Below are 24,465 nucleotides of genomic sequence, written 5' to 3' on the forward strand. Positions count from 1 at the left end.
ATTCGCATGATCATATCGTTAGATAACGCCCAGCCCTAGTACACATAGTTGTTTTCAGAGCAGAACAAAACAACTGATATTGAAATAGATATATGCATTAAGTGTGAATGCAACCTGTTAAAGATGACACAGTCTATGATCTCATCAATAATCAAACGGCAATAATGCTGAGGAAAAAAAGAAATCCTGAACTATTGTCAGGATGGTGACTGCAATGGTGACTGCAGTTAAATGCACTTGCATTTACGAATTAATGTTCACACTAGAGCTGGGTGATAGATCTAAACGATATGAACATACACATCTAGTCCGTAAATTTGGTGATTTGGTGAAGCCAACACAGGCTTTTAAATGGAGCAGCATTTAATAGACAGAGCAGTAGATCACAGACAAGCTATGCAATATCGTGTTCATTATCCCAGATGAATCGCCTTCGATAATGAACGCGATATTGCGTAGCTTGTCAGTGATCTACGGCTCGGTCTATTAAATGCCGCTCCATTTAAAAGCAGGTGATGGCGATTTAGAGGTAATCACGGAACCAGATTTACTGACTAGATTCGCATGATCATATCGTTAGATAACACCAAGCCCTAGTACACAGTTATGTTTTCAGAGCAGAACAAAACATCTGATATTGAAATAGATATATGCATTAAGTGTGAATGCAACCTGTTAAAGATGACACAGTCTATGATCTCATCAATAATCAAACGGCAATAATGCTGAGGAAAAAAAGAAATCCTGAACTATTGTCTGTGAAATTTCTTAAAGAACACTTTTTTTAAACAAGCAATTGTTTTAAAAAAGTAGCCTGCTTTGCTTATAATATGAAATGTGCCTATAAAAAGCACAAAATAAATTTGATATAAAATGTATATGAAAATGTAGCCATGTACAGTAATATTGAAAACTGAGAATGTGACGCATCATGATATTGAGTTGATGATGATCGTAATATAACTGAATTGTGAAACCAGTGAAGATTCACACCCCTATTTTTAACATGGCAGTACTGACATACAGAGATTCCAACTATAAACAAAAAGCATATAACAGCAATTTTGTTTAAGATGTAAAGTTGTAAAGATGTATTTGCACAGCAGAATAATTAATTGGGGAAAAAATGTAGATCAAGAATCGTTTTGGAATCGGATCGTGACTCCAAGAATCAGAATGGATAGTGAAGTGCCTGAAAATTCCCACCCCTAATAGATGTACAAGATGTAGGACAACATATATACATATATATACATATATATATACACATATATACATATGACATTTACAACAAAGAACCAAAGTACAGCCCACCATGTGCATCCCATCAAGAGCCATGAGATGACCTCAGGCATTTCAACAAGGGAAAACTGTAGCTGTATCACAAACATGCAAACTTATTCAATGCATTCTCTGCAAACAGTTTCCTGCTGAGGATGCATTGAATTTCCGAGGGACGATGCTGGTCTGAAAATTGTGTCGAAAAGCCACAATGACACATAGCAAGACTGAAAATGCATGTACGCTACCTGTGAGATATGATGTTATAACGCGGCGTTAAAAGTTAATTTTAGCCCAAGAACCGCATTTCAACTCAATCACCAATGTACAAATTCACAACTGGTCACATATACATAGTTGAGTACCAAAACCCACCTGTAGCATGCCAACAATCTCCACTTTGTTGAAGAAGATGAAGGAGTGCAGGGTGGACAACATGTTTTCTTCAAAGACAGAGGGGGTGGGCAGCACCATGTCCTGAATATACTGCACGCGGTAAGTCTGATGAATCTTCTGCCGCAGCTCCGGGTCTGAAATGGGAATGACCTCTTTAAACCGTGCCGTGGTCGTAAGGAACTCTCGATGCCGCCGTGGTTGGGGTAGTGATGGATCAAACTCCAAACATCCAATCACATCCATGATGCATTCTTCGGAGAACATGACTTCGAAAAGCGCTGTGCGATTGAGGAGGAAAATGCCTTTGATGATGTCATAGAGGTGATGCAGGCCTTCTCGGTTCTCCAAATCCTCGCACACTCGGAACAGCTCCAGCAGTTTGCGGATGTAACCTTCATTCTCCAGCGCCAGGGATAGTTTTTCCCGCCGTAACGGAGAAGGTAAGGATGACGCCACCAGTTCAGCCACTTCCTCCAGTCGGGAGAGCTCACATGGCGGAAGTTCGAGACCAGGAGATGACATTTCATCAAAGCGTTCCTCTTCAGACTCATCTATCAGCTCCTGGGTGATGTCTACAGAGGGGTCCTTTCCCTGGACCTGTAGACACAAAAATAAAGGCTTTCAGAATAAAGCACTACACAAAGATGTACAACATTCCTAGAGAAAATATTATAAATGTACATCACAGACATAATCACCTGACATATTTTCTCCCAGATCTCATCACAACCAGCCTTCTCCTGGAAGCTAAGAGCTAGGTCATAGTTTTCAGCCTCGGACCATACTATTAATGTGTCCTTCAAAGACAAAACACAAATAATATCAACAAATGCCAAAAGAGCATGTGATATACAAGCACTATCATACAGGGATCTTAAGTTTAATGCAAGACACTACAGTAAATGTAAGAATAATTTTTATATAATTGGTAATAATTCAAGATTAACATTAATTGGACTGAAGCAACTTATATTTACTTACTAATTTATTTACATTTATTTAGTCCTATGTCTTAATAATGTCTTAATTCTATTGCATTATGTTTTGCACCCCACAACTAAATATAGAGATTTGACTATTTAAACATTATCTTACGAAGACGTATTAGGAAATATAAAGTGAATACTTATATTAAATGCATTTATGCATGTAGTGTACTATACGGTTATAGAAATTTTACTGATTTACATTAAAGGTTATCAGAACTGCATCTACTTTTTTTCCATATAAATAACTTTGTATGAACTGTTTTCCTCTCTATATTTGATAAGTTCAACAAAATGTCTGGTGTATTCAAAAGATGCAAACTTTTTAACACCTCGTCTAAAGATTCAGAATATCACTGCTCAATTTCAAACTAAGTCTTTAAAGGCTTATTGTAATTTGATTAACCATGGAAGCATGGTGATACCTGTAATGTAATAGATTTCTCAATTCACCTGTGATGTCTCACATCTTTATAAATGTGTATTTGACCTCTAACCGAGATATTTAGAAGCACATACTGTTTTCACAAAACACTGACGAGCTGTCAACAAAATCATGTCACAACATTTTAAACGCACCTGCTGTTTCTGATAGGCGGTGTTAGGGTTGATTTTGGACTCCAGCAGCAGTGACCCTGTTTAAAAAAACGGGCACAGCTTACTTGCAGAGTCAACGAAAAGTGGCCCTGTACATCATCTCTGTAATGTTTTGAAACCTACCATCACTTTCGGCGCGCACCAGGAGAGACATGCCTTTCAGCCTCTCCACATAGGCGGATGACACATGTCCCGTCCCCCGATCATCCCACTGGCGGTCCTCATTCAGAGTGTACACTTTTACTCGTCTACGAGTGTCAGTCATACTTGCATGTAACTCTAAAACAGGCGTTTGTCCTTGATTCAATAAATCTTAACGTCCACGGCTTGCAAGGTGCAATAGAATCTGCTGTCAACTTCAAGCTGAAATGTATGGCATTCACTGGCAACCTGTCGCGAAGCTGTCGCAGTATGTTGTTGTGGGATCTATCACAGTAACGTATGCAGTCCAGAAGAATTATTCTGACCAGTCTAGTGATGGTCAGCTAGCTGCTGTGTGCAGCCGAGACTCTCCACAACATAACGTACTCAATAATTTGAACTTTTTATAAACGCGACCACGAAATATGCTCCTCCGTTTCTAAAAGCCGTTAAATGGTGAGAAATCAGTTTAGAATGCAGCCAGAGCACAAATGCAGAATGTGTTTATTTTTCTGCGTTCCCCTTTACTTTAAGCTAGCTAGGCTATGCTAACGCTGCGACTAATTCAGTCAAACGGGCTTAGCGTAGCTAGCGCCTCAGCTAGCAGGCTATCTCCTCGCGCGAGTCATTTTAACCCAGAAACGTTCGAAACGCGCGCGAATGAACTCCAAAGACGTATCGATAACGCTACTTGATCATTATACTCGCGCGCGGTCGGTGAAAAGGCGGGAAGGGTCGTGTAAAAAGCGGCGCGTTCATAATAAGCTAAGCTATATTTTCTCCCAAGTATTCCGCCATATTCTGGCTAAGGGCCGCGGATGGACCAGCCAGTCTCTTCACACATAGATAAACATTCCCCGATGTAACTAATCGAATAGACTCGCTCGTTTCACTTTCCGGGACGGCGAATGTCCAATGCGACTGCCGAGCACCATGAAATAGCAGCGTCTTGACGAAAAGTAATTATTAGCCCCACTGTGAAGATTCGGCCATCTTGGGTCCCCTCTGAAAGCCGCTACGGGGTTTCCTGTGCTACAGGCGCAGGGCCGCCGCCACAGTTTAAAGACACAGTGCGCTAAAATGACCAGCGGAGACACACTGCTGTAGCTAAGTAATAAAGATAATAAACTTCATGCTGCTTTTTCCATTCAGTAGAATGAAATGCAGAAGTGTACAGTTGTGCTGTCGTCTTTGTTTCTGAGAACAAAGTACAGTATATTATAGTTTCACTATTTTCAGTTATTATAAATAAAAGTCTCTCCTGGTAATATAAACATAGCCCATACAAACCTTTTCTGGTAACCCCGTCCAATCTCAGCTTTGGAAAATGGTTAACCAAGTAAACAAAGTCCCTTATAATATTTTAGCCAGTGTGTTCAACCAGCCATGACCAGGTTGTAGCTTACCACCAGCTCAAATATTATATAACTGTAAAAATGCCTTACAAACTACATTTGTTTGTGTTGCTTTTCCGTGCAAGACTCTGCACCACAAGTACTAAGGTGTTGGTGTCGCCAGGGGATTGTTATTTGGTTGATAGTGTGTTGTGGGTTGTTGCTATGTGTGTGGTGCAGGATGAGTGATTCTGAATTCAGCTTCTGATAACAGTATATAGGCCCATCTATCATGTTAACATTTGCAAAATGACTTGAAAAGGTTTAAAGTAAGCATGACATGAAAATCCTCCTTATGCTTACTAAATGCACACTCTTATTATTGTAAACAATTCATCCATTCATTTGTTTATCTTAACCCTCATGATCTTTAATCAAAATGTCATATTTTGATCTTCCAGTGAAACAACAGGTTACTCTTTGGATCTCACTTCACTTAACCTTTTCCATATGAACCACACAAATGCTTACAAAATCGCTACAATGTTAAATAGTTACTTAGAAATCACAACTATAAGTATTTGAGAGGGCTAAGGGCCAATATATATTTTACATTTGTAACTAGTATTATTATTGTGTTCTTATTGAATTATTATGCTCAGCTGTTTCCTTAGTTACCCAGCAACTCTCATAAACAGAATGCATTCACTTCCTCTCTAGTTGGTATCTTTCCAATAGCATTGCTACCACTCAGTAGACCATGTAACCTACAGAACAGAATTAAACTGTCTGGGGTTTCCAACATCAGCACTAAACATGATCACAAATATCAATCCAAAAGGTATTAGTAGCCTACTGGTCTCAGTAATTACATAATTACTACTAATCTAGTTTAATGCTTTATTACAGGGCAGATGTTCATCAGATTCTTGACCAATCAGAATGAAGAATGAAAGTCCCAGTGATGACATGGACCTTTTTGTACAACAGGTAAAGAAAAGTGTTGCAAATTTCAGAGAATTTGTTAAGCAATTTCCAATCCCAGCTCATTTTAGACTGAAACTTGACCTGTGCTCTTTAAAAATGGAGTTGTTGAGGACAAAAAAAATATTAATTTCTGTCTAATTTCATAATAGCATCTATTTAAGTTTTCAAACACAACCAGGTCTGAGTATCATTAAATAATTTTACAGATAGTACCTGTATATATATACTGTGAACTAAAGCATATAATGAACTGGAGTATATAGAGACAATGATACAGTCATTTACCCTTAACACATGCAAATGACCAAGGAAAGAGCTCAGAAATGCTTAGTATCACTTTATGAGACGTTCAATACTGACAGACCAAAAAAATAGACCAAGCAGCACGTTTGTCAACATGTTTCTGGCATTTGTTTTACCATATACACAACAGTTTAAAGTATGGAATCAATAAACATTTTTTCATGTTTTTTTTTTTTTTAAGTAATCTCTTATGCTCACAAAAGATGCATTTATTTGATCAAAGATACAGGAAAACTGTAATATTGTTTAATAATAGTAAAATGATATTCAAAGGAATTTTTTTAAATATTTGATATGTTTTGTATTTTATAAGTTATATTTCCTGGGTTGCCCTATTAGGTAATAAAAAACAACCAAAGTTGTCAATAATTTTATGATTTATTTCATGCAAACAAATATATAATATTTAAAATATGCTGCATGCATGACATAAGTATCCTAAAGTTAAGGCATCAACATTTCTTGTGTTTTTACTTTGATTAAGTGTTTTGTCTTCATCCTCGTGTGGGCAATTCCAATCCTTGAGGCCTGATGTCCTGCAGGGTTTAGCTCCATCCTTAATCATGTAATGTATTGTAATGTATCGACATAATTTCTACATGTATTTTTTTATGTAGTCCTGTGAAAACTTTGCTTAGATTTCTCAAATGTGTTTGATTTTGGTTGGAGCTAAACACTGCAGGATGGTGGCCCTCTAGGAGCAGGGTTGGGGAAAAAATCTAATTAAAAATGCAACGATGTACTAAATATATTAATATCAGTTTTACATGCAAATATTAATATTAGCACAATTTTTTACTCAAAATAGATCATTGCTAAGGTCCCGTTTTCTCTGGCATGCGGTTTCTATTGAGGGGGATCCCCTCCCCTTGAAGCATTTCACTATCCCTCTGTACCCTATCCCTCTAAAGCCCCTTTCACACTGCACGTAGGACCCGTCATATTGCCGGGTCGCCTTCTGTGTGAAAGCAACCACGTCCTAGTAACATTGCCAGAGATTTTTAACAAGGGGATCCCCCTTCTCTAGACTGTGATTCCTACAGTACACCCCCTCATCCATATGTATGCTGTGGTGCATGTTGCCTGTTTAAGTGTTAAGGTGTAATATATTAGTGATGGAGCTAATTTTTTAGCAGCCATTACTCCAGTCTTCAGTATCACATCTTTCACAAATCATTCCAATATGCCGATTTGATTCTCAAGACACATTCAGGATTCTTCGATTAATAAAACTGAAAGAACAGCATTTATCTGAAATATAAACACTGTCTCTTTTGTAACACTGTCTTCTCTGTCAATTTTGATCAATTTAATCCATCTGTGCTGAATAAGAATTTAATAAAAAAAAAAAAAAAAAAACTTACTGACAAACACTTTGTGTGAGAAGATTTTTATTATTTTCCAGCGGTGACAACTGGATATATACACAAAACAGACAGGGCCAACAAAATCTGTAACAGCACGGGGGACAAAAGTTGGGATAGAAGATGACTCCGAACCATCTACATAATCTGAAATGTGTATGTTTTATACTTCACTGAATTAAAGAACAATTAAACCACAATAAAATAAAAATAAAAACAATTGAGAGGGATTGAAAAAAAGAAAATAAATCCTTAACCCTTTTTTCCCAAATCTTACCCTCTTTTCTGATAAATATCCCAAGTCCCTAACTCGAGTTACAAAAATGCAATTTAAAATGTAAAATATTTTCACTCTATGCTTTGATGTACTGACTGAACAGACATGCATTCAACAATCTGAACTAAGTGGCATCACATCCATGTTTGTCCTGTGATGTGTCATAGTTCTGACAGAGTTGGGGACTAGCATCAGAAATAATTCAGAAAAATACACTCCTTATTTTCCCGCTTGCTGGGCTTGACGCCTCAGCAGCACATAGATCTTTTCTTTGATCCAGTCTTTGTTGTAGGGCTGGTAGGTTTGTGTGTCTGCCCTGTAACTGTTTAAATGACCAAACAATGAGAAAATTAATACACTGCTCAATAAATGTGTACACTTGTTTATGATTGATAAGATCTTGTGTGCCACAGGTGTTTACTTACACAAGACAGCTGAGGTCTGCAAGATCATCAACAAAGTCGAATAACTGGCTTATGTCATATGTGATGGAAGGACTGTTGGGGTTCATCCTCTTCAGATGCTCTTCATACATCTTACACACTCCTTCATTTGAGAGAAAAGATTTAAAAAAAAAAAATCACATTAAAGCAATGTTATTGATCGTTACATTAATTTCTAGCCTTTTGAAATCAAAATAAATATTCTACCTTCCATGCATTCGTTGACAGACTCATAGTCTGCATATGTTCTGCCTTCTGGTCTCTTGGTGGGCTGCACCAACAGAATTGTGTGAGACTGAACATCAGAAAGAAGAAAAACAAGTGGAAATTAAATATTACATACAGTTTGACTTTGTACACATTTTAGAGAGCAAAAATACGTAAAAGATTAATATGCGCACGCACACACCAGATATGACTCAATTATGTGGAGCCCCCTACCGCCAGAAACAGAGCTTTGACGCTTAGCAGTGAGGTTTATAGAACGTATATTTTAAACGGATGAATCTGACATTTAATCCAACCATCCCTGCATGGCGTATCAACCAAGCAAACTTAAAAAGAACTCGAATGTTCAAATGGAATCTCTGACATAAGACCTGAAAACAGCAGCTGTTTGACTCAAACCCTCCCCCCAAACAAAACAATCTAGCGTTAGATGCTTCTTACAAAGGCAATTACTACGACGGATGAAATTAAATATACGTTTAAGTCAAACTTTATTTTAAGTAGTTAATTCTGTAGACGGAAATCTAGAAATATTCCATCAGACTTCACAACTCGTTCATTTCGTGTACATTCGACGTTATCTTGCTACAGTGCTGCTAGCTGCGCGCGGTCACTCACTTGATTAAACGTGTCAATGCAGCCGATGAAAGACAACTTTCAGAAGAGGCAAACGTAATAACCACACCAGAATACAAAATACAGCATTGAAATACTTACCATAGCTGGTCCTGGTATCTAAAATGTCACGATGAAGGCTGTGTTACCGCTGACGGCTAAACTCTGAGAGCAGCTACGAAAAGAGTATAAATGTGCAACGAGCATCCGCTTCCGGTAGTGGCGGTGACGCGTCGGATTTTTCAGAAATAAAGTCTTGTGACAAAATTGAAGTCTTCAGTTTCAGTTTTAAATTGTATTTATTTTATTTTGGCTGAAAATGTTACGGAACTGGTAATACTGTGAGGGTTTGGAATTGTACTGTAACTTTCAGCAAAATAATAATGCTTAAATTCATAATATGTTCCCTTATAGGCTATATTTTGCGTTTGTTTTTTGCAACAATATAACTGAATTGTGCTAGATAGGACTTATACATACAGTGTACTGCACAGACTTTGTTTGCAGCTGATGATTTTTTTTTCTTAATATTATATTTGGAAATGTATTTATTTGTTTTTGTATTTTTTAAGGTGTCTTTATAACATTTTCAGGGCCTACAGATTAATTTTTTAAACAATATTAAAACAAGAAAATGTCAGTAGGATGAGATAAATTATTCAAGATATTAAATTCAATTGTGCCCACCATCCATCCTTTATATTGAAAGATAGAAGATGTATTATGAAGCCTATAAGGAAAAGGGTTTCAAATGTACTAAACACCCACTTTCACCCACCTCATGGTGTTGCAGAGCCTGGTTTTCACTGCCACTTCAGTGCCACAGGTGTGACTGCAGGCTCCGTATGGGCCATATTCACCCCAGTAATCATCAAACAGCTGTCTCATCTACAAAAAGCAGAGCATTGTCTTTAGGATAAACAACACACATTGTTTTAAGGCATTTTAATATTTTTGTTGACTACAAATTATTCAACTTCTATAATGAATGATCACTTACCTTCTCAGTGTGATACTTCAAAAATCCCAAGTCAACCAGTCACAGTGAGAGAGTTATGTTACTGATGTCCATTCACTCAAGACTGAATATCTCTCCCTTTGTGCACACGTACAAAAACTTACCAATACACACTACTCATATTAGGTTACAACAAACCCCTCTTGGGAGTATATCATGCTTGAATCTTATCATGATAAAAGGGAAATGAATCAGTGACTACTGCATACATTTTCATCACACTCCATTGTTCATTATTGTTCGGTAAAAACGAGAAGCAGCTTGAGTTCTACACAATATCTGTTTATTTAGACATTTTGGTATAATTTAAATCTTCATTTAATAATTTTGCAGTCTTCTAAAAGAAAGGTCAATGGTCAAGTTTATATAGTGTTTGCATATTTTACAGTGCATATTTCAAATCAGTTTTACAGAAAAATAAAACAGGATCATACAAGGGACTTTCAACCTAAAGGAATAATTCACCCTTGAATGAAAATTTGTTTCTACAAACACGCAGCTTTTCGCTTCTCAAAACATTAAGTTGTGGACTGGAGTTGTGTGGATTACTCGTAGATTATTGTGAAGTTTTTATGTTGTTTGACTCTCATTCTGACGGCACCTATTCAGTGCAGAGGATCCATTTGTGAGCAAGTGATATAATGCTAAATTTCTCCAAACTGTGAGTACAGATTCCAGCAAATTTTCATTTTTTGGGTGAACTATTCCTTTAAATATTACTATTCCCAAAATATTGTTTAGAAAGAGAGAGAGAATATTATTCTGAAAGCATAAGTGTGTGCTGTGTGACAGGTCTCACAACGAGGTTTTTAAAAAAAATTCTAACCACAGACGTTCCTCGTAGTGCCACTAAAAATATAGTATTAAATCATAGGGGTGGAAGTGCTTTGTGACACTCAATCCTCTAAGCTGCTATTTTAGTCCCTTTCACTTTTCAGTAACCAGAATGACAGGTGGTTGCTGTCACTGTGAAGGAGAATGCAGACTCTCTGTGTCAACTTTACCTACAGGATCGGCTTTACTTCCACCCTAACAACTAAGATCCAGACATCACATATACTACTTCAACACACATATACTACTTTAACATTGAACTTGAATAAACAAGATGCATTGTTTAGGTGCCTATAACATTTCATAAGAGGAGATTTCAGGTAAAAACTCAGATGTGTCATTGTTTGGATGTTAAAATCTTTAGTCATATCTCATTTTAATATGAGACTTGAGTAAGCCATTTGTATGCTGAAATCCCCCAAAAGGGTAAAAGCTGTGGCTCTGGTTTCTGCTGTCTACAGTTTCATCAGAGCTGTCTGTTGAGCTTCTCAGCTTGCCTTTCTTTGGCATCCAAAGCGTATTTGGTGTCTTGGAAGTCCTTGATGGTCTCCAAGGCCCCTTGCAGCTCCTTGTAAAGAGCGTTGTATTTGTCAGTCAGTATTCTGTTCTCCAGGCGAAGCTCCATGATGTGGCGATTCAGCTCCAGGTTGTAATGTTCACAGTTCCCACGTAGCTGCTCCACCTCCCTCAGCAGGACCTCCATACTCCTCATCAGAGACTCCAACTTCTCCTGCTGTTGGGTCATACTGTTGAGTTCCTTTTTGTTTTCTGGTTCTCTCTAATATTCCTAAAATAAATAAGAGGAAAATAGATACAGAAACAGACATACACAAACTGAAATCCTCGCTCTGTCTAATAGTGTCTGTTTTAAACAAATCCAATTTGTTTAATCCCTTCCTTGTCTCATCTCTTTTTCCTTCTCTCTCTCCCCTTCTCTCTCTCTCAAATATCTCCTTAACAATCTAACTGAAATGTATAATTACAACATACCACATAGGCCAAACAATAAGCAAAATTCATAGGCTGAAAAGAAAAATTAAACAATTAAATACATAAATAACAGCAGAAATGTGATTTATAATCCAAAAACATGGAACAACTAAATATTCTATTAATATATCAGCCTTATTACTGAGTGAACAGATGCATTAATGCCAAAAATTCAGTTTGATTGGATGAATCAGCTGCCTTTGTTATCATTAACAACAACTAAGATGTGAAAGTATTTTCTCCTCTCCTCAAATTATGTATGATAGTTTCATGGTATTATTTTTATTCACTATTGTTTATATCTACTGCCTGTGACAGACCTGCAACTTTTGTTCCTGCTGGTTGACGTTGCTGACATAGTACTTTCTGTGTGAGTTATGGCCCTGAAATTCTTACGCTTTCTTGCTTTGTTCTTTTGTTTGTTCTTGTTTTCCCATATGAAAAAAAAAATACATACATACATATATTTTTTTCTGTCTGGCAGAAGTATATATAAATATGTACATATTTTTATATCCAAAATATTTTTAACATTAATAATTCTTTAAATATATTTGCCCAACTATATTTAAACATTTAATAAAACTTCAAACATATATCTATAAATATGTATCTCTCTCTCTCTCTCTCTCTCTCTCTCAATATATATATATATATATATATATATATATATATATATATATATATATATATATATATATATATATATATATATATATATATATATATATATATATATGTCTGGAAGTCGTTGATCTATGATATTCTGTTACAGATCAGTGGTTGTTTTTATACAGTCTTGGTTGCAATGCAGTACCGACATTCGTCCACTCGAGCAGTATCATAGCAACGGTATTGTAAACAATACTCTACCATTCATCGCTGTGTTCTATATCTTGGACTAGTGCTTCTTAACGCAACTTAAAATGCATCAACCCGAGACTTTTGCAGGGGATGAGGCAGACGAACCTGGACCATCTGTTGAGTCTAAAAACCAAGCGGAGAGAATCACAGCCCGTCGCCTCCGCATAGCCGCACGAAATGAGGCCAAAACACGGTAAACATTCATCTCGAGCAACGTTACATTAGCCGAGTACCTTGTTTCATTAGTTAGCAATAAAAGTGTCATGATCTCAGATCTTTAAGTAACTTATTCTGGAGATTTCATACGCGCAATGAAACACTTACAATTTCTTTTCTTTTTTTTTTTTTTTTGCAGTCAAGACCTTGGCGAAGATTCCCAGGGAAAGGAAGATATTCAAGAAGAAGCACGGAAAAGTCAGAAGGAAGTGGAGAAAAGTAAAAGGGTCAGTGGTCTGCATTTAAATATAGTTAACATATTGCTGTTATGCCTTTATATTATATTTTATCATGATATGAAATATTACAAAAGCAAATATTGTAGTTTTGAAATAATTTACTATTGAATAATGTGCACATAATGTGTAAGGTAGATCAAATTTCCAGGACACTTTCCTCTGCTCTTTTTGCAGCACATGGCAAAATTGCAAAGTGATGGTCTAGAGTTGGTGACCAACATTGAAGTAGCTGTAGATGCCAGAGAGACTGACAGGAGAACAGAGCTAGAGGAGGCATGCCGACTGAGGTACATGCAATTAAACACTTAGTCTCCCTCTGTCACTGTAAGTATTGAAATTTTACCTCTGTAAAGTTTGTATTCACACTAAAAAATGTGTCATTTGACTCTATAAGGAGAGAAAAGCTGGAAAATGAGGCCAAGTCCAGCCAGGAAAAGTTTGAGGAGATCACTCGCAAATGGACAGATGCTAAAATGAAACAGACCCCACTTGATCTAAGAGATGCTCTGAACAGCCAGCAACAACTCTGTGAACAGATTTTAGGGGACAAGAATAAACTGATCAGTGAGCTACAGCAGGTGAACTTCAGTCTCCAATAAATGCAAGTGAAAACATATGGACTGTAAATCAAGAGTAATTAGCAACATTTGTTTTTGTATAGGAGCTAAAGGCCAGTGATGATCACTATGTGAAGGACTTGAAAAGACAGGCTAAAGACATAGACCTGTTGATTGAGAGAATGGAAGAACAGATCTCAAGTCTGAAAAAGTCATACCGAGAGGACTTGCAGCATATTGAGGTCTTGTACTGCCTCCAAATTATCATTCCACCCTCTACACAATTATTTTGATGTGTTTGGTTTAATAAGGAATGAACAGTTACACCATATATAATAGCATGTCTATATGAATGCACACTGTCATATACCATTTATTTTCTGTGGACATTAAAGAACTCATTTGATGAGGAGAGAAGAACGTTGCTAACCAAACACAGGAAGAAATGGGGACATCAGATGAAAGAACGAAGCGAGAAAGAGGTACAATGCTTAGAAAAGTGACACACACATGGACTAATGCACACATTGGATTGAAACTGATTTGAATGTGAATACCTTTGACTGAAACCACTTTGACAACAGATGCATCTTTGTCTGCAGTTTAGGAATCTGATTCAGGGTTTAAGTCTCCTGGAGGAGCATGAGGACTTGCTGCAGAAGCTGAGGGTTTGGAAAGCTGAAGAATACAACACAGACAAAATCAGAATGGATACAGAAGTACAGGTGAATGTGATATGGACTTAAATAAACTGTATGTACTGCTTACATGTAACTATATGCTAGAGACGGTAATGCTTTAGATATAAAATAAACATCTGCCTTTGTGTCTGTTTGTGTGTGCAGAATTTAAGAAAGAAGTTACAAGAGGTGAAGTTCAACTGCCATCTGAATGAAGAAAAACTTGATTACAAATATGAGGTGCTAAAGAAAAGAGAGGAAGAGAATGCCATCTTAAAATCCTATTTGAAGAGGAAAATTATAAGGTATCATAACTTTTACAGAATAATCTTGGTACACTCATGTTAAAAGTTTGATGTCAGGAAGACATTAATACTGGTATTCAATCAAAAGTACTGTTTTCAACAATGATAATAATACATAATGTTTCTTAATAATGAAAGCATCATAATAAAATTATTTCTGAGGGATCATATAGCACCTAAATCACAGAAATAAATAATGTTTTGAAACATATTAAACTAGAAAAGTAATTTTGAATTTAAATAATATATCACAATATTACAGTTTTACTGTATTTTTTATCAAATTAACTTCTTTCAAACACATTACAAAAACTTAAAGTATGCATAGCAGTGAATATCCATACTAATCTTAGTAAAGATATGCTACTTCTTAGGATAGTAGAACCCATATATCTATCTTTTTTCGTTTTAAATCATTTGAATGCATTACATTCTCGTTCAATATTTTTAATGCAGCAAGAGTCACTGCCTTTCAGCTGATATCATTAGAGTTATCATTTTTGGTGTGAAAGGATGTTTAGTCTAGTAATCTCACCCCACTGCAGGAAAACACTCAGAACTGACCTGAATTTCTTTCAGAATGCAAGACGTTCTCAACAACCTAAAGTCTAAATGCGCCAGTCAGGAAAAGCAGTTGAAAGCAGAGGAGATATCACTGAGAAATGACTACACACGCATCAAACAACAGTACAAAGACATGCAGAAGAAAGCAAGGTGAGTGCACTTACTTCCCTCATGACTTAAAGGCTTTCAGACAGACCCTAGACAAACCTTGTTTTTGTATTTTTGGACAGACACTTTTCAGCGCTTGATGCCGAGCGTTTTGAGAAGTTATGGCTGATGAGTGAAGATGAGGTAAAGGCACTGGCACACAGGGTGCTGGAGACGGACAAAATCATTCATGAGCAGCAGCTGGGTCATGCTTGGGTGTCTCCTCCGCTGCCCTTCATGGAGCGCTCCGGCCCGATCGAACAGAAGACACTCAGGACGGCCTCACAGGCAGCTGCAGATACCCTGCAAGAAGAAACAAGAGGAGATTTAGTGGAGGAACCTGTGGGTCTGGACGACACTGCTAGTGGAGTGAACAGGAGAACAGTGAAGAGAATTCTGGAGCTGCTGTGTGACGAATTGGTGAGTGTGTGATTCAACAGTTAGGGATACTTTTGACTGATTGAAATGTAAAAAAAAATTAACCTTACTTGAAATCATGCTTCAATTATGTTAAAATGCTGTATATATTCCACATATCCTAGAATAAATGATCTTATTATGGTCTTAAACGGATTCGTTTACCCTTATATTGTTCCAAACCTATGACTTTTTTTTCTAGAGAACACAAAAAAAAGATATTCTATAATGTTTGAAAACTATTTTGTCAATATTATGAAACTAGTCAGTGAGGTCCAATGTTGTTATAGATGCAAGTGTAAATTAAATCTTGAAAATTTTTACAAAATTAGGTTTATGCTTAAAATAATTAACAAATATCTGTAAATGGGGAATTAAAACTTGTCATTTGCCCTTTAAGTTAACAATTTCTTCTTGATTTAATCATGAACTCACTTCATTAAAAAACTTATCTTATGTCATAAATGAACTTCACAAAGACAAATTGACATTTTTAAGTAAATGTGTCACTTTTCTGCAGTGTGATCAGAAGGTACAGTAAAACTTATCTCCAGTTATTTCTAGAGGTTGGGAACAGAGGTATTCAAGACTTTCAAGAATTAAACAGTAATTGATGCAACTAATGCAACTCATTGTGTGCATTTACATTATGAGAACATATTGATATTTTGTATTCTTTTCAGTTTATTTCTTAGATTTTCTTTACTTGATTTAACAAGGCCATTTCCCCTCATACAACTTGCAGAAAACCTCTAAATAGTTCTAAGCAGTTGTATTTCTTTTCAAAATCAGAAGCAAAAATCTGTCTCTGTTTTTCTCTTTCTCTCAGGGGTTCCTTGTAGAGAGTAAACTGCTGAAGCTGGTGTCTCATCTGGAGAAGAATGATCAGTCCCTTATAAAGCTAGATGCCATTTTCTCAGTAAGTACAATTAGACCTTTGGTTCTCAACAAGGGGGCCTCTGCAAACTTCCAGGAGAGCCCCCAATAAATCTTTCAATTATTTCAAATTAGTTAAGAAAAACTAAATTAAGATATAAAGTATCTTATTTGCAGTTTATTTTTTTTTATTTTAGCAGAAGTGTCAGAGGTACATATTATAGCAGGGCCTTCAAATGATCTTTTATCTTGTACAAAGGAGAGCCATTGAGTCGAAAGGTTTGAGAACCACTGAAAAACGAAAAAGACTGATGTCTAATTCGATTTCTTCTTTCTTTAATGCACACAGGCAATAGGGATCGAGAGTGATAAGGATGTGTATAAAATGGCTGAGTTCTTAATGAATTATAGACAACAAGGCCAAGAGCAGAAGGAAAAGATGGAGGTAAAAGTGGATCCCATAACAGTTCAACCTCTCACTATGCTACTCTGGAAACAAAACTAAGTTGCATTTCCCTTTTGTGCTTTTGTTAGGAAGAGGAGACAGCCAACAACTTGGACTTCATCCATCATAATGACCTACTAGTTGCACTGAAAGATTTTACAGCTCAGTACTGCAGACCCCAGTTAGTGCGCTTGCATTTCAAACCAAGACGTTTCTGCTGTCACACATATTCCCTAAAATCAACTATCTGTTATTATGTCCAGTGATGTTCAGGCCTCACAGAAGAGCAGTGTTTTGCGGTTGGATATGAGAGATGACTCAGAAGATGGAGCGTACTGGGAAAGCATTGCTAATGTCATCCCAGAGTCCAAACTCAGGCTCTGGAGTGCTCTAGATACATCTCTCAACAAGTACCAGTAAGTGTACATTTTTGTAGTCAATAATTATACCGTACTGCACCCAAATTAAAACCTTTATGTAGTCTTAGAGAAGTTAACCTGTATTATTAACAACGATGTTTTATCCTTAGTGCTGTACTGACTGAAAGGGCTGAGCTTCTGGTGGAAACACAGAATGTACAACAACAGAATACTGAGCTCAGACAGCTGCTGCATCTTTATACAACCTCCAAGGTGACTATGAGTGTGTCACGTGATGTTAAGGTTCAGTTTTGGTGTTATTCTCAAATCATCTAACCTGACTTCTCCTGATAGGCCAGTGCTGAGCCGGAGATGCAGCCCTCCAGGATGAGGCAGTTCCCCATGTGATATACTTCAGAAAAATAAAATAATAATAAATAAATGTATTTGTAGTCTGTATGTTGAAAAGTATGCATTTCAACACTACAATTGAAAATAACAAGCTCAGATTAAGTTATGGGGATATAAATAAACAATTTTCAACACAAGAAACTGAATAATTTTTTAATATCAATTGATAAGCAAATGTTTGGCAGTTTAATCAAGTGACACTGCACTGCAGTTTACACTTTTTAACACTAGATGGGGATATTTCAGCGTTCGATGGAAACGTCTGGTTATAATATGTGTGAAGTGACATTCAGCCAAGTATGGTGACCCATACTCAGAATGTGTGCTCTGCATTTAGCCCATCCGAAATACACACACACAGAGCAGTGAACACACACACACACTGTGAGCACACACCCGGAGCAGTGGGCAGCCATTTATGTTGCGGCGCCCGGGGAGCAGTTGGGGGTTCGATGCCTTGCTCAAGGGCACCTAAGTCGTGGTATTGAAGGTGGAGAGAGAGCTGTTCGTGCACTACCCCCACCCAATTCCGTCCGGCCCGAGACTAGAACTCACAACCCTTCGATTGGGAGTCCAACCCTCTAACCATTAGGCCACTCCCCCCCCCCCCCCCTCCTTTTTTTTTTTTTTTTTTTTTTTTTTTAAAGTTAAGCGGTTGCAATAAGTAATTGTAATGGGGGCATATTTATCATATTTATCATAGTAAACACAGTAAAACCACAGTAGTAAAGATTTTAACTAAAATGTTCCGTAACTTTCTTTCAGGACAAAGGTATGTCATTAATGCCAGGTTGAGCAAGATGTCTCATGATTTAAATACTATAGATTTATAGCCTGTCTAGTTTATTAATTGTTGTTTTGCCAAAACAATTGTATTGCATATATAGATTGACATGCTGTCGGAGCTCATAAGGACTCGTTACGTAGACTAACGGCTCAGAGGCGAGTTAGGAGACGGAGATTGCTGTGAATATCGGTGGTGTCAAGCACATTCTAAACGGGACATGCTGAACCGTTATCCAGAGACACGTCTGGCGGAACTGGTGAATTCGAAACAGTTCTCTAATTAAAATAATATATAAACTGTACGCGTGGAAAAAAAGTTTAAGAAAGTCTGAGAACCATGAGATGTCAAGTGTATATTTTTTAATGCACCCCTAATAATTATAACAACGATAAGAGAGTAGGCCTTTATGTTTTATGACTGCACGAGTTGCAGCATGTTCCTGGTCCTTCAATCCGAAAACATAAATTATGGCTTTCCACCCCGCCCATCACGCCTGCTCCATCCCTATACACACACACACACACACACACACACACACACACACACACACACAAAACACACCTTAGTTCTGCTCCTGTCACCCGTCTTTGCATGTTGCGCTCTTTAGGATTTATTCGGACATTATGCAGCAGAAGTCAGAAGCTTTTTAAGACTTTCTTCACAGGCTTTTATTCAAACATATGTAAGTTTTCTTTTTATCACAGTTGACTATTTACATTAGAACATTAATGTGCAGAGCTCTACTTTACCTAATGCAAACACCGTTTTAAATGTATTTGAATAATGTATTGAATCCTTAGGTTTTGTTCTCTTTCTTGCTAATGTACAAATACAAAATGGGAAACCGGGACTAGTACTTTTGTCCAAACAATATAATATAAAGTCTAATTTAACATTTCTATTGCCCCAGAATTTATAGTAAATGTCATAAAAGGTCAGCATTTGTTAAAGTAACTTATTAATCTTTTTTTCGGGAAAAAGTAGGAAGCAGATATATATATAATCAGTCTGAAAATATGTGGCAGTGTCTAGCCCCGGTCTTTCCTGTTATATCATGGACATGTTGCTTTTTTAAGAATATGTTCCTCTAGATTAAAAATTATTCTTATTTTGTTTTTGCTTAAAACTCTGGATTGTATCAGTTGACATGTGGGAGTTCCCGAGGACTCGTTACGCAGACTGTAACGGCTCAGAGGCGAGTGAGGAGACGGAGATTGCTGTGAATATCGGTGGTGTCAAGCACATTCTCCACGGGAACGTGCTGAACCGATATCCAGAGACACGTTTGGCGGAACTGGTGAACCAAGCCACGTATTCCACACAAGAAAATCTCTGCGCTCTCTGTGATGACTATGATGACTCAAACCAAGAGTTTTACTTTGACAGAGACCCAGAGGCCTTCAGATGCATCCTAGAGCTGTATTACTACGGAGAGATTCATATGAAGCGAGGAATCTGTCCCATGTGCTTCATGAGAGAGATGGACTATTGGCGGATCGACGCGGAGTATCTGGACGAATGCTGTATAAGTAGTTTAAATGAGGTTCAAACCGAGCTGGAAGAAATAGCAGAGAAAGTCAAGGCCATCCTGGACGACCTGGATGATGATGGAACGGTCACTAGAGGTCAGAGGTGCCAAACGTTCCTGTGGAAGCTCATGGAGAAACCCGAATCATCTTTAGCCGCGCGCGTAATCGCAGTAGTGTCGTTCACGTTCATCCTGCTCTCTTCTGTAGTCATGTGCGTGGGCACCAACCCGGAGCTCCAAGTGGAAGATGCCGAGGGTAATCTAATGGAACACCCGACCCTTGAGTCCATCGAGACGGCTTGTATCATCTGGTTCACAGTGGAATACGTTTTGCGTTTCTTGTCCTCTTCGAACCAATTGCGCTTTGTGTTCTCCTTCATGAATATAATAGACTTTCTAGCCATCATGCCTTTTTACGTACTGCTGATTCTAACGCATTTGGGCACTGCCGTGATGGAGCTCGCTTACGTCCAGCAGGCAGTGCAAGCGTTGCGCATCATGCGCATTGCACGCATCTTCAAACTCGCGCGCCACTCTTCAGGTCTCCAAACTCTTACATTCGCGCTCAAAGGCAGCTTGCAAGAGCTGGGTCTGCTTTTCATGTACATGAGCGTGGGGATTTTCCTGTTCTCCGCCCTAGGATACACATTGGAACAGAGCCACTCTGAAACCATGTTCACCAGTATCCCGCAGTCCTTCTGGTGGGCTGTCATTACAATGACCACTGTGGGTTATGGGGATATCTATCCTAAAACAACGCTGGGCAGGTGCAACGCCGCTGTCAGTTTTCTGTGTGGCGTAATAGCGATCGCGCTGCCAATCCACCCGATTATTAACAACTTCGTCATTGTTTACAGTAAGCAGCGTGTGCTTGAAACCGCTGCCAAGCATGAGATCGAACTCATGGCGTTACGCGCGCAGGAGGAAAAGCAGGAGTGTCCGAAGGCTGAAAGAACTGCTTCGGCTGGCACTAGGTCAGTTTGGGATAGCACTGCTGTGAGCGCGTCACAGAGTGACACATATATCCCGTTACTTGGTGTTACAGCAGATGTGTCCAAAGGTCAACCAGCCCATAAACGCAAGCACAACTAGAGAGTGATTTTCGCTTGTCCTTTATCAATATTTCAGAATAATAAACTAAGTCAGGAAACAGAACTAATCAATATGAACAATACACTGTGATTATTACAGCAATCTATCTGTCTGTCTGTCTGTCTGTCTGTCTAATGTTGTAACTGAAACCCTCAAAACTTGAAGGTTATCACATCATATCATATCATATACAATGTCTCTTGTTTTAATCACTTTTATTAATAGGCCTAGCTATAAGCTAGTGTATACACCCCTAAGTCTCTTTTCAGAAAAATAATTCAATAAAATGGGTTACTAAGGGTCAGTGCAACTCAGAAGATCAATTTATCAAGGAACATTAAAGTAAAACAATAGACAAGTACATGTAAAAGGATTGATCATAATTGTACATAAAATGTATTCAAAACAAAATGATTTGAAATCAATCATTTAAATTGTACACATCAAAGGCTCCGAGACTCATTGTCTCTGAAGACATTTCACGGTAATGAGAATATCTGACTCGTCTCTTAACTGAACAAGCCTGAAGGAAGAAAAATCACTTGACTTTATAATGGAATTAGAGTACTCTCAATCACGAACTAATTTGTATACATTTTTGTAACATCATATATTTTTCAATGATCTTGACAATAAAGTGACTGTCTGTTTTACATTTCTTTCCACATTTCCACATTCATTCAACATTTCACCTCTCTCTTCTTTCTGTAGCCATTTGACATTAAACAACAGCAACTGATTGTATAATATATTATTATTATTACTATTTAGACCCAGCAATAGCAGTAGTTCAAAACTGCAAAACAGTGTGTTTTTGTTATGGTGACTGAATGTGTATGCTATGATATTCCAGTTGATGTCTAAAACCTTGTAGCGATTACAGTTTGGTGCTTCAGATACATCAGATTATTTAAACAATTCACTCCGATCTTGTCCTTTACATGTAGACATCTATAAATTTACCTGTGCTATTTATCTCCCTATTTAAAAACAACAACAACAGTGTGAACCACCATGCCCCTCTGTGGGAATTCGAATGATATGTCGCTAGAGGGTTTGAATTTTGCCGCAAGTGCTTTGAACGCCTCTCGGGTGTGAGATATACATTTGTTGGCTCCTGAAAGACATGGGTGGACATGGATGTGGGTGTGTTTGTGTGTGGGTGTTATTCTGAGTGAATTAATAAATTGAATTTGTTTGTGCCCACATGGAAAAGTTGTTTTGTTTGTGTGTAGGACTACTTATGGCTGGTCACTGAGATATGGCTTCGATCTGGAATGTGGGTGGACAAAAGAGCAGCCAGTGCTAATAGCCAGTAATCACTGACCCCACCAGCACAGCTAAATCAGCATCACACAACACAGGATGACTAAAATAGGGAATACAGGCCACATAAATAACAGCAAAATGCACCTCTATAACTCTGACACCATCATGTTGTTGTCCAGTTTAGAGAGAAGCACATGCTTCATGCAGCTGACGGTGTCCAAAATCTGAACTGCACATGGATCAGTATTGAGTTACACACACTACATTGTAATCAGAGAACAAAGTCAATCCCCCTCCACATCAGACACATTTTGGAATCTCAAAGCCTTCTGCTTTTCAGCTTCTAAATATAAGTTTCCCCTCCTGGAGTTCTATGATGTAAAAGCAGCTATTGCACACAAGTGTCTACGTGGCCAGTTTCTTACAAATTGTCCATTTTTCAGAGGTCACTGTGCTTGACCTTTCGAAAGTTTGTGGGAGTACAAGCATTAAATTACAAGAGACAAACAGGTGTGAGCTAATAATTTTCAGTAGTTTATGTGAAAGCGTGTGCTGAGGTGGACAGAATGTGAATATCTGGAATCTAATAAAAATAAATGTGAATTCATAGAATCACGGACAGTAAAATACCAACAGGCAAAAGCAGCTGCTGTGATTTAAATGAATGACAGGATGAAAGAGATCTTCCTTCGCATTAAGAGTAATTTTCAGAGGAGAAAATTGAGAAAAAGCACATTTGCAGAAAAGAATAATCACAGTGATGAAAACTGACCTTTACTAATGGTGGATAAGGAAAGAAAATGAGAGAAAAGTCTGAAAAGCAAAAAAGAATAGGCCTATTCACCTTTTATGGGATTAATCTTTGTTGTTCAAATCAGGGGCTTTTAAAACAGGGGGGGCCACAAAAGGGTGCTAGGAGGTAAGCAGCAAATCTGAGAGAGATGAAAAAGGCTTTTACATAAAATGCAGTCAAAGTTGACACATCAGCTGTTTATGGTTTATAATCTGAATTGAAATGAAAATGTTTCTGTTTAGGATTATACATCTAACACTAAAGATTTAGATAAAAAATATATACTGGCAAATTAAAATATTACGTGAATTTTTTAAAGTGAAATAAGCACTTAAAACATCCAGACCATAGTGGATTTAGCAAATAGCAACCTCTGACTGAAATCAATGAAAAAATGAGTTATGTTGAGTGAATTAAGGGGAGGTTATTGGGAAGATGGCTGGGCGCCACAACCACATTAAAACACACAGTACTCATCTATGCTACTATGCCAGCCTGTTTGCTAAATGAGGATAAAAATGTGAGCATAAAGGATAATATAAATAAACTGGATGGTAAAACACTTAACTTTCAGACAACAGATGGTATCAAGTCGTATAAATATGATGCCACTAAAGGTATTTGTGAAAAAGACCACTTCATGTCATCTCAGCTGCTGTGAGGATCTCTATCCGGTAGGACACACTCAACATTACAGGAAGGGATAGTCACATTATAGTCTTCTCACAACAGCAAGGTCATTCTTACAACAGCACAGACAAGCTGAGATTGGAAACCCTAGTAAATCCCTGCTCTTAAATCTTATGGAGGCACACTCTCTCTACATCATTCCCACCCTTCAGTCAAGCAAGACCCCACAAAACACACTATTTTATTGAAGATATATTTCACACTGTACTTAAATTATCAGCAGACACCTAATTAAGGAAATTGGCCATAAATGGCAAGCTGGGTCTAGAGCGGGGCAGGTCCATTACTCTGTATAATTAATTACTGTTATAAGACAGACTTGTGATTATATTTTTCCAAGGATATGGACAATATTATGAGCACAATGTTTAAAGAGTTAGTATGACCTTTTTAAATCTTTTTGACCAATGGATCAGTGTTTCATACAGTGGC

General features: G+C 37.6%; 4 protein-coding genes across 5 annotated transcripts in view; 2 read left to right on the forward strand and 2 right to left on the reverse strand.

The window, feature by feature from the left end:
* The window catches only part of LOC127938748 (serine/threonine-protein phosphatase 4 regulatory subunit 3), a 16,495-nt gene extending 11,722 nt beyond the window's left edge, over positions 1 to 4,773 (reverse strand). Inside the window, exons 1-4 of one of the 2 annotated variants that reach the window (XM_052535582.1) lie at positions 3,384 to 4,773; positions 3,243 to 3,298; positions 2,376 to 2,474; positions 1,657 to 2,274 (exon numbers count right to left, since the gene is read on the reverse strand). In XM_052535582.1, coding sequence (XP_052391542.1) covers positions 1,657 to 2,274; positions 2,376 to 2,474; positions 3,243 to 3,298; positions 3,384 to 3,525 — 915 coding nt within the window. In that variant the 5' untranslated portion in view covers positions 3,526 to 4,773. The remainder of the gene's footprint in view (positions 1 to 1,656; positions 2,275 to 2,375; positions 2,475 to 3,242; positions 3,299 to 3,383) is intronic. The other variant, XM_052535581.1, reaches the window with a different exon arrangement.
* Positions 4,774 to 7,399: 2,626 nt separating this feature from the next.
* On the reverse strand, positions 7,400 to 9,203 carry LOC127938751 (enhancer of rudimentary homolog). Its single transcript, XM_052535586.1, has 4 exons — positions 9,055 to 9,203; positions 8,317 to 8,404; positions 8,092 to 8,212; positions 7,400 to 7,988 (listed from the first exon to the last, which is right to left on the reverse strand). The coding sequence occupies exons 1-4, from the start codon at positions 9,055 to 9,057 to the stop codon at positions 7,886 to 7,888; spliced, it is 315 nt and encodes a 104-aa protein (XP_052391546.1). The 5' UTR covers positions 9,058 to 9,203; the 3' UTR covers positions 7,400 to 7,885.
* A 3,423-nt stretch (positions 9,204 to 12,626) lies between these two features.
* On the forward strand, positions 12,627 to 18,001 carry LOC127938866 (dynein regulatory complex protein 1-like). Its single transcript, XM_052535764.1, has 16 exons — positions 12,627 to 12,851; positions 13,014 to 13,101; positions 13,288 to 13,400; positions 13,508 to 13,691; positions 13,775 to 13,912; positions 14,066 to 14,152; positions 14,273 to 14,395; positions 14,516 to 14,655; positions 15,235 to 15,369; positions 15,450 to 15,786; positions 16,613 to 16,702; positions 17,009 to 17,104; positions 17,194 to 17,285; positions 17,368 to 17,520; positions 17,634 to 17,736; positions 17,818 to 18,001. Exons 1-16 carry the CDS (start codon positions 12,721 to 12,723, stop codon positions 17,869 to 17,871), a joined length of 2,064 nt encoding a protein of 687 aa, XP_052391724.1. The 5' UTR covers positions 12,627 to 12,720; the 3' UTR covers positions 17,872 to 18,001.
* Positions 18,002 to 19,243: 1,242 nt separating this feature from the next.
* Positions 19,244 to 21,378, forward strand: LOC127938962 (potassium voltage-gated channel subfamily F member 1-like). The gene is made up of 2 exons (XM_052535897.1): positions 19,244 to 19,343; positions 19,804 to 21,378. Exons 1-2 carry the CDS (start codon positions 19,253 to 19,255, stop codon positions 21,279 to 21,281), a joined length of 1,569 nt encoding a protein of 522 aa, XP_052391857.1. The 5' UTR covers positions 19,244 to 19,252; the 3' UTR covers positions 21,282 to 21,378.
* The last annotated feature ends 3,087 nt before the right edge of the window (positions 21,379 to 24,465 follow it).

Source organism: Carassius gibelio, chromosome A20, assembly GCF_023724105.1.
Source record: "Carassius gibelio isolate Cgi1373 ecotype wild population from Czech Republic chromosome A20, carGib1.2-hapl.c, whole genome shotgun sequence".
NCBI lineage: Eukaryota > Metazoa > Chordata > Actinopteri > Cypriniformes > Cyprinidae > Carassius > Carassius gibelio.

Bases quoted from the DNA above. Each gene is read 5' to 3' on its own strand.
- LOC127938751 (XM_052535586.1), bottom strand. The intron at 8,213-8,316 runs GTAGAATATTTA...TCTCAAATGAAG, and splicing joins TGTCAACGAATGCATGGAAG to GAGTGTGTAAGATGTATGAA. The intron at 7,989-8,091 runs GTAAGTAAACAC...TCATTTAAACAG, and splicing joins GCAGACCTCAGCTGTCTTGT to TTACAGGGCAGACACACAAA.
- LOC127938866 (XM_052535764.1), top strand. From the start codon at position 12,721: ATGCATCAACCCGAGACTTTTGCAGGGGATGAGGCAGACGAACCTGGA. The intron at 13,401-13,507 runs GTACATGCAATT...TGACTCTATAAG, and splicing joins GAGGAGGCATGCCGACTGAG to GAGAGAAAAGCTGGAAAATG. The intron at 13,692-13,774 runs GTGAACTTCAGT...GTTTTTGTATAG, and splicing joins TGATCAGTGAGCTACAGCAG to GAGCTAAAGGCCAGTGATGA.
- LOC127938962 (XM_052535897.1), top strand. From the start codon at position 19,253: ATGTTGCGCTCTTTAGGATTTATTCGGACATTATGCAGCAGAAGTCAG. The intron at 19,344-19,803 runs GTAAGTTTTCTT...GGATTGTATCAG, and splicing joins AGGCTTTTATTCAAACATAT to TTGACATGTGGGAGTTCCCG.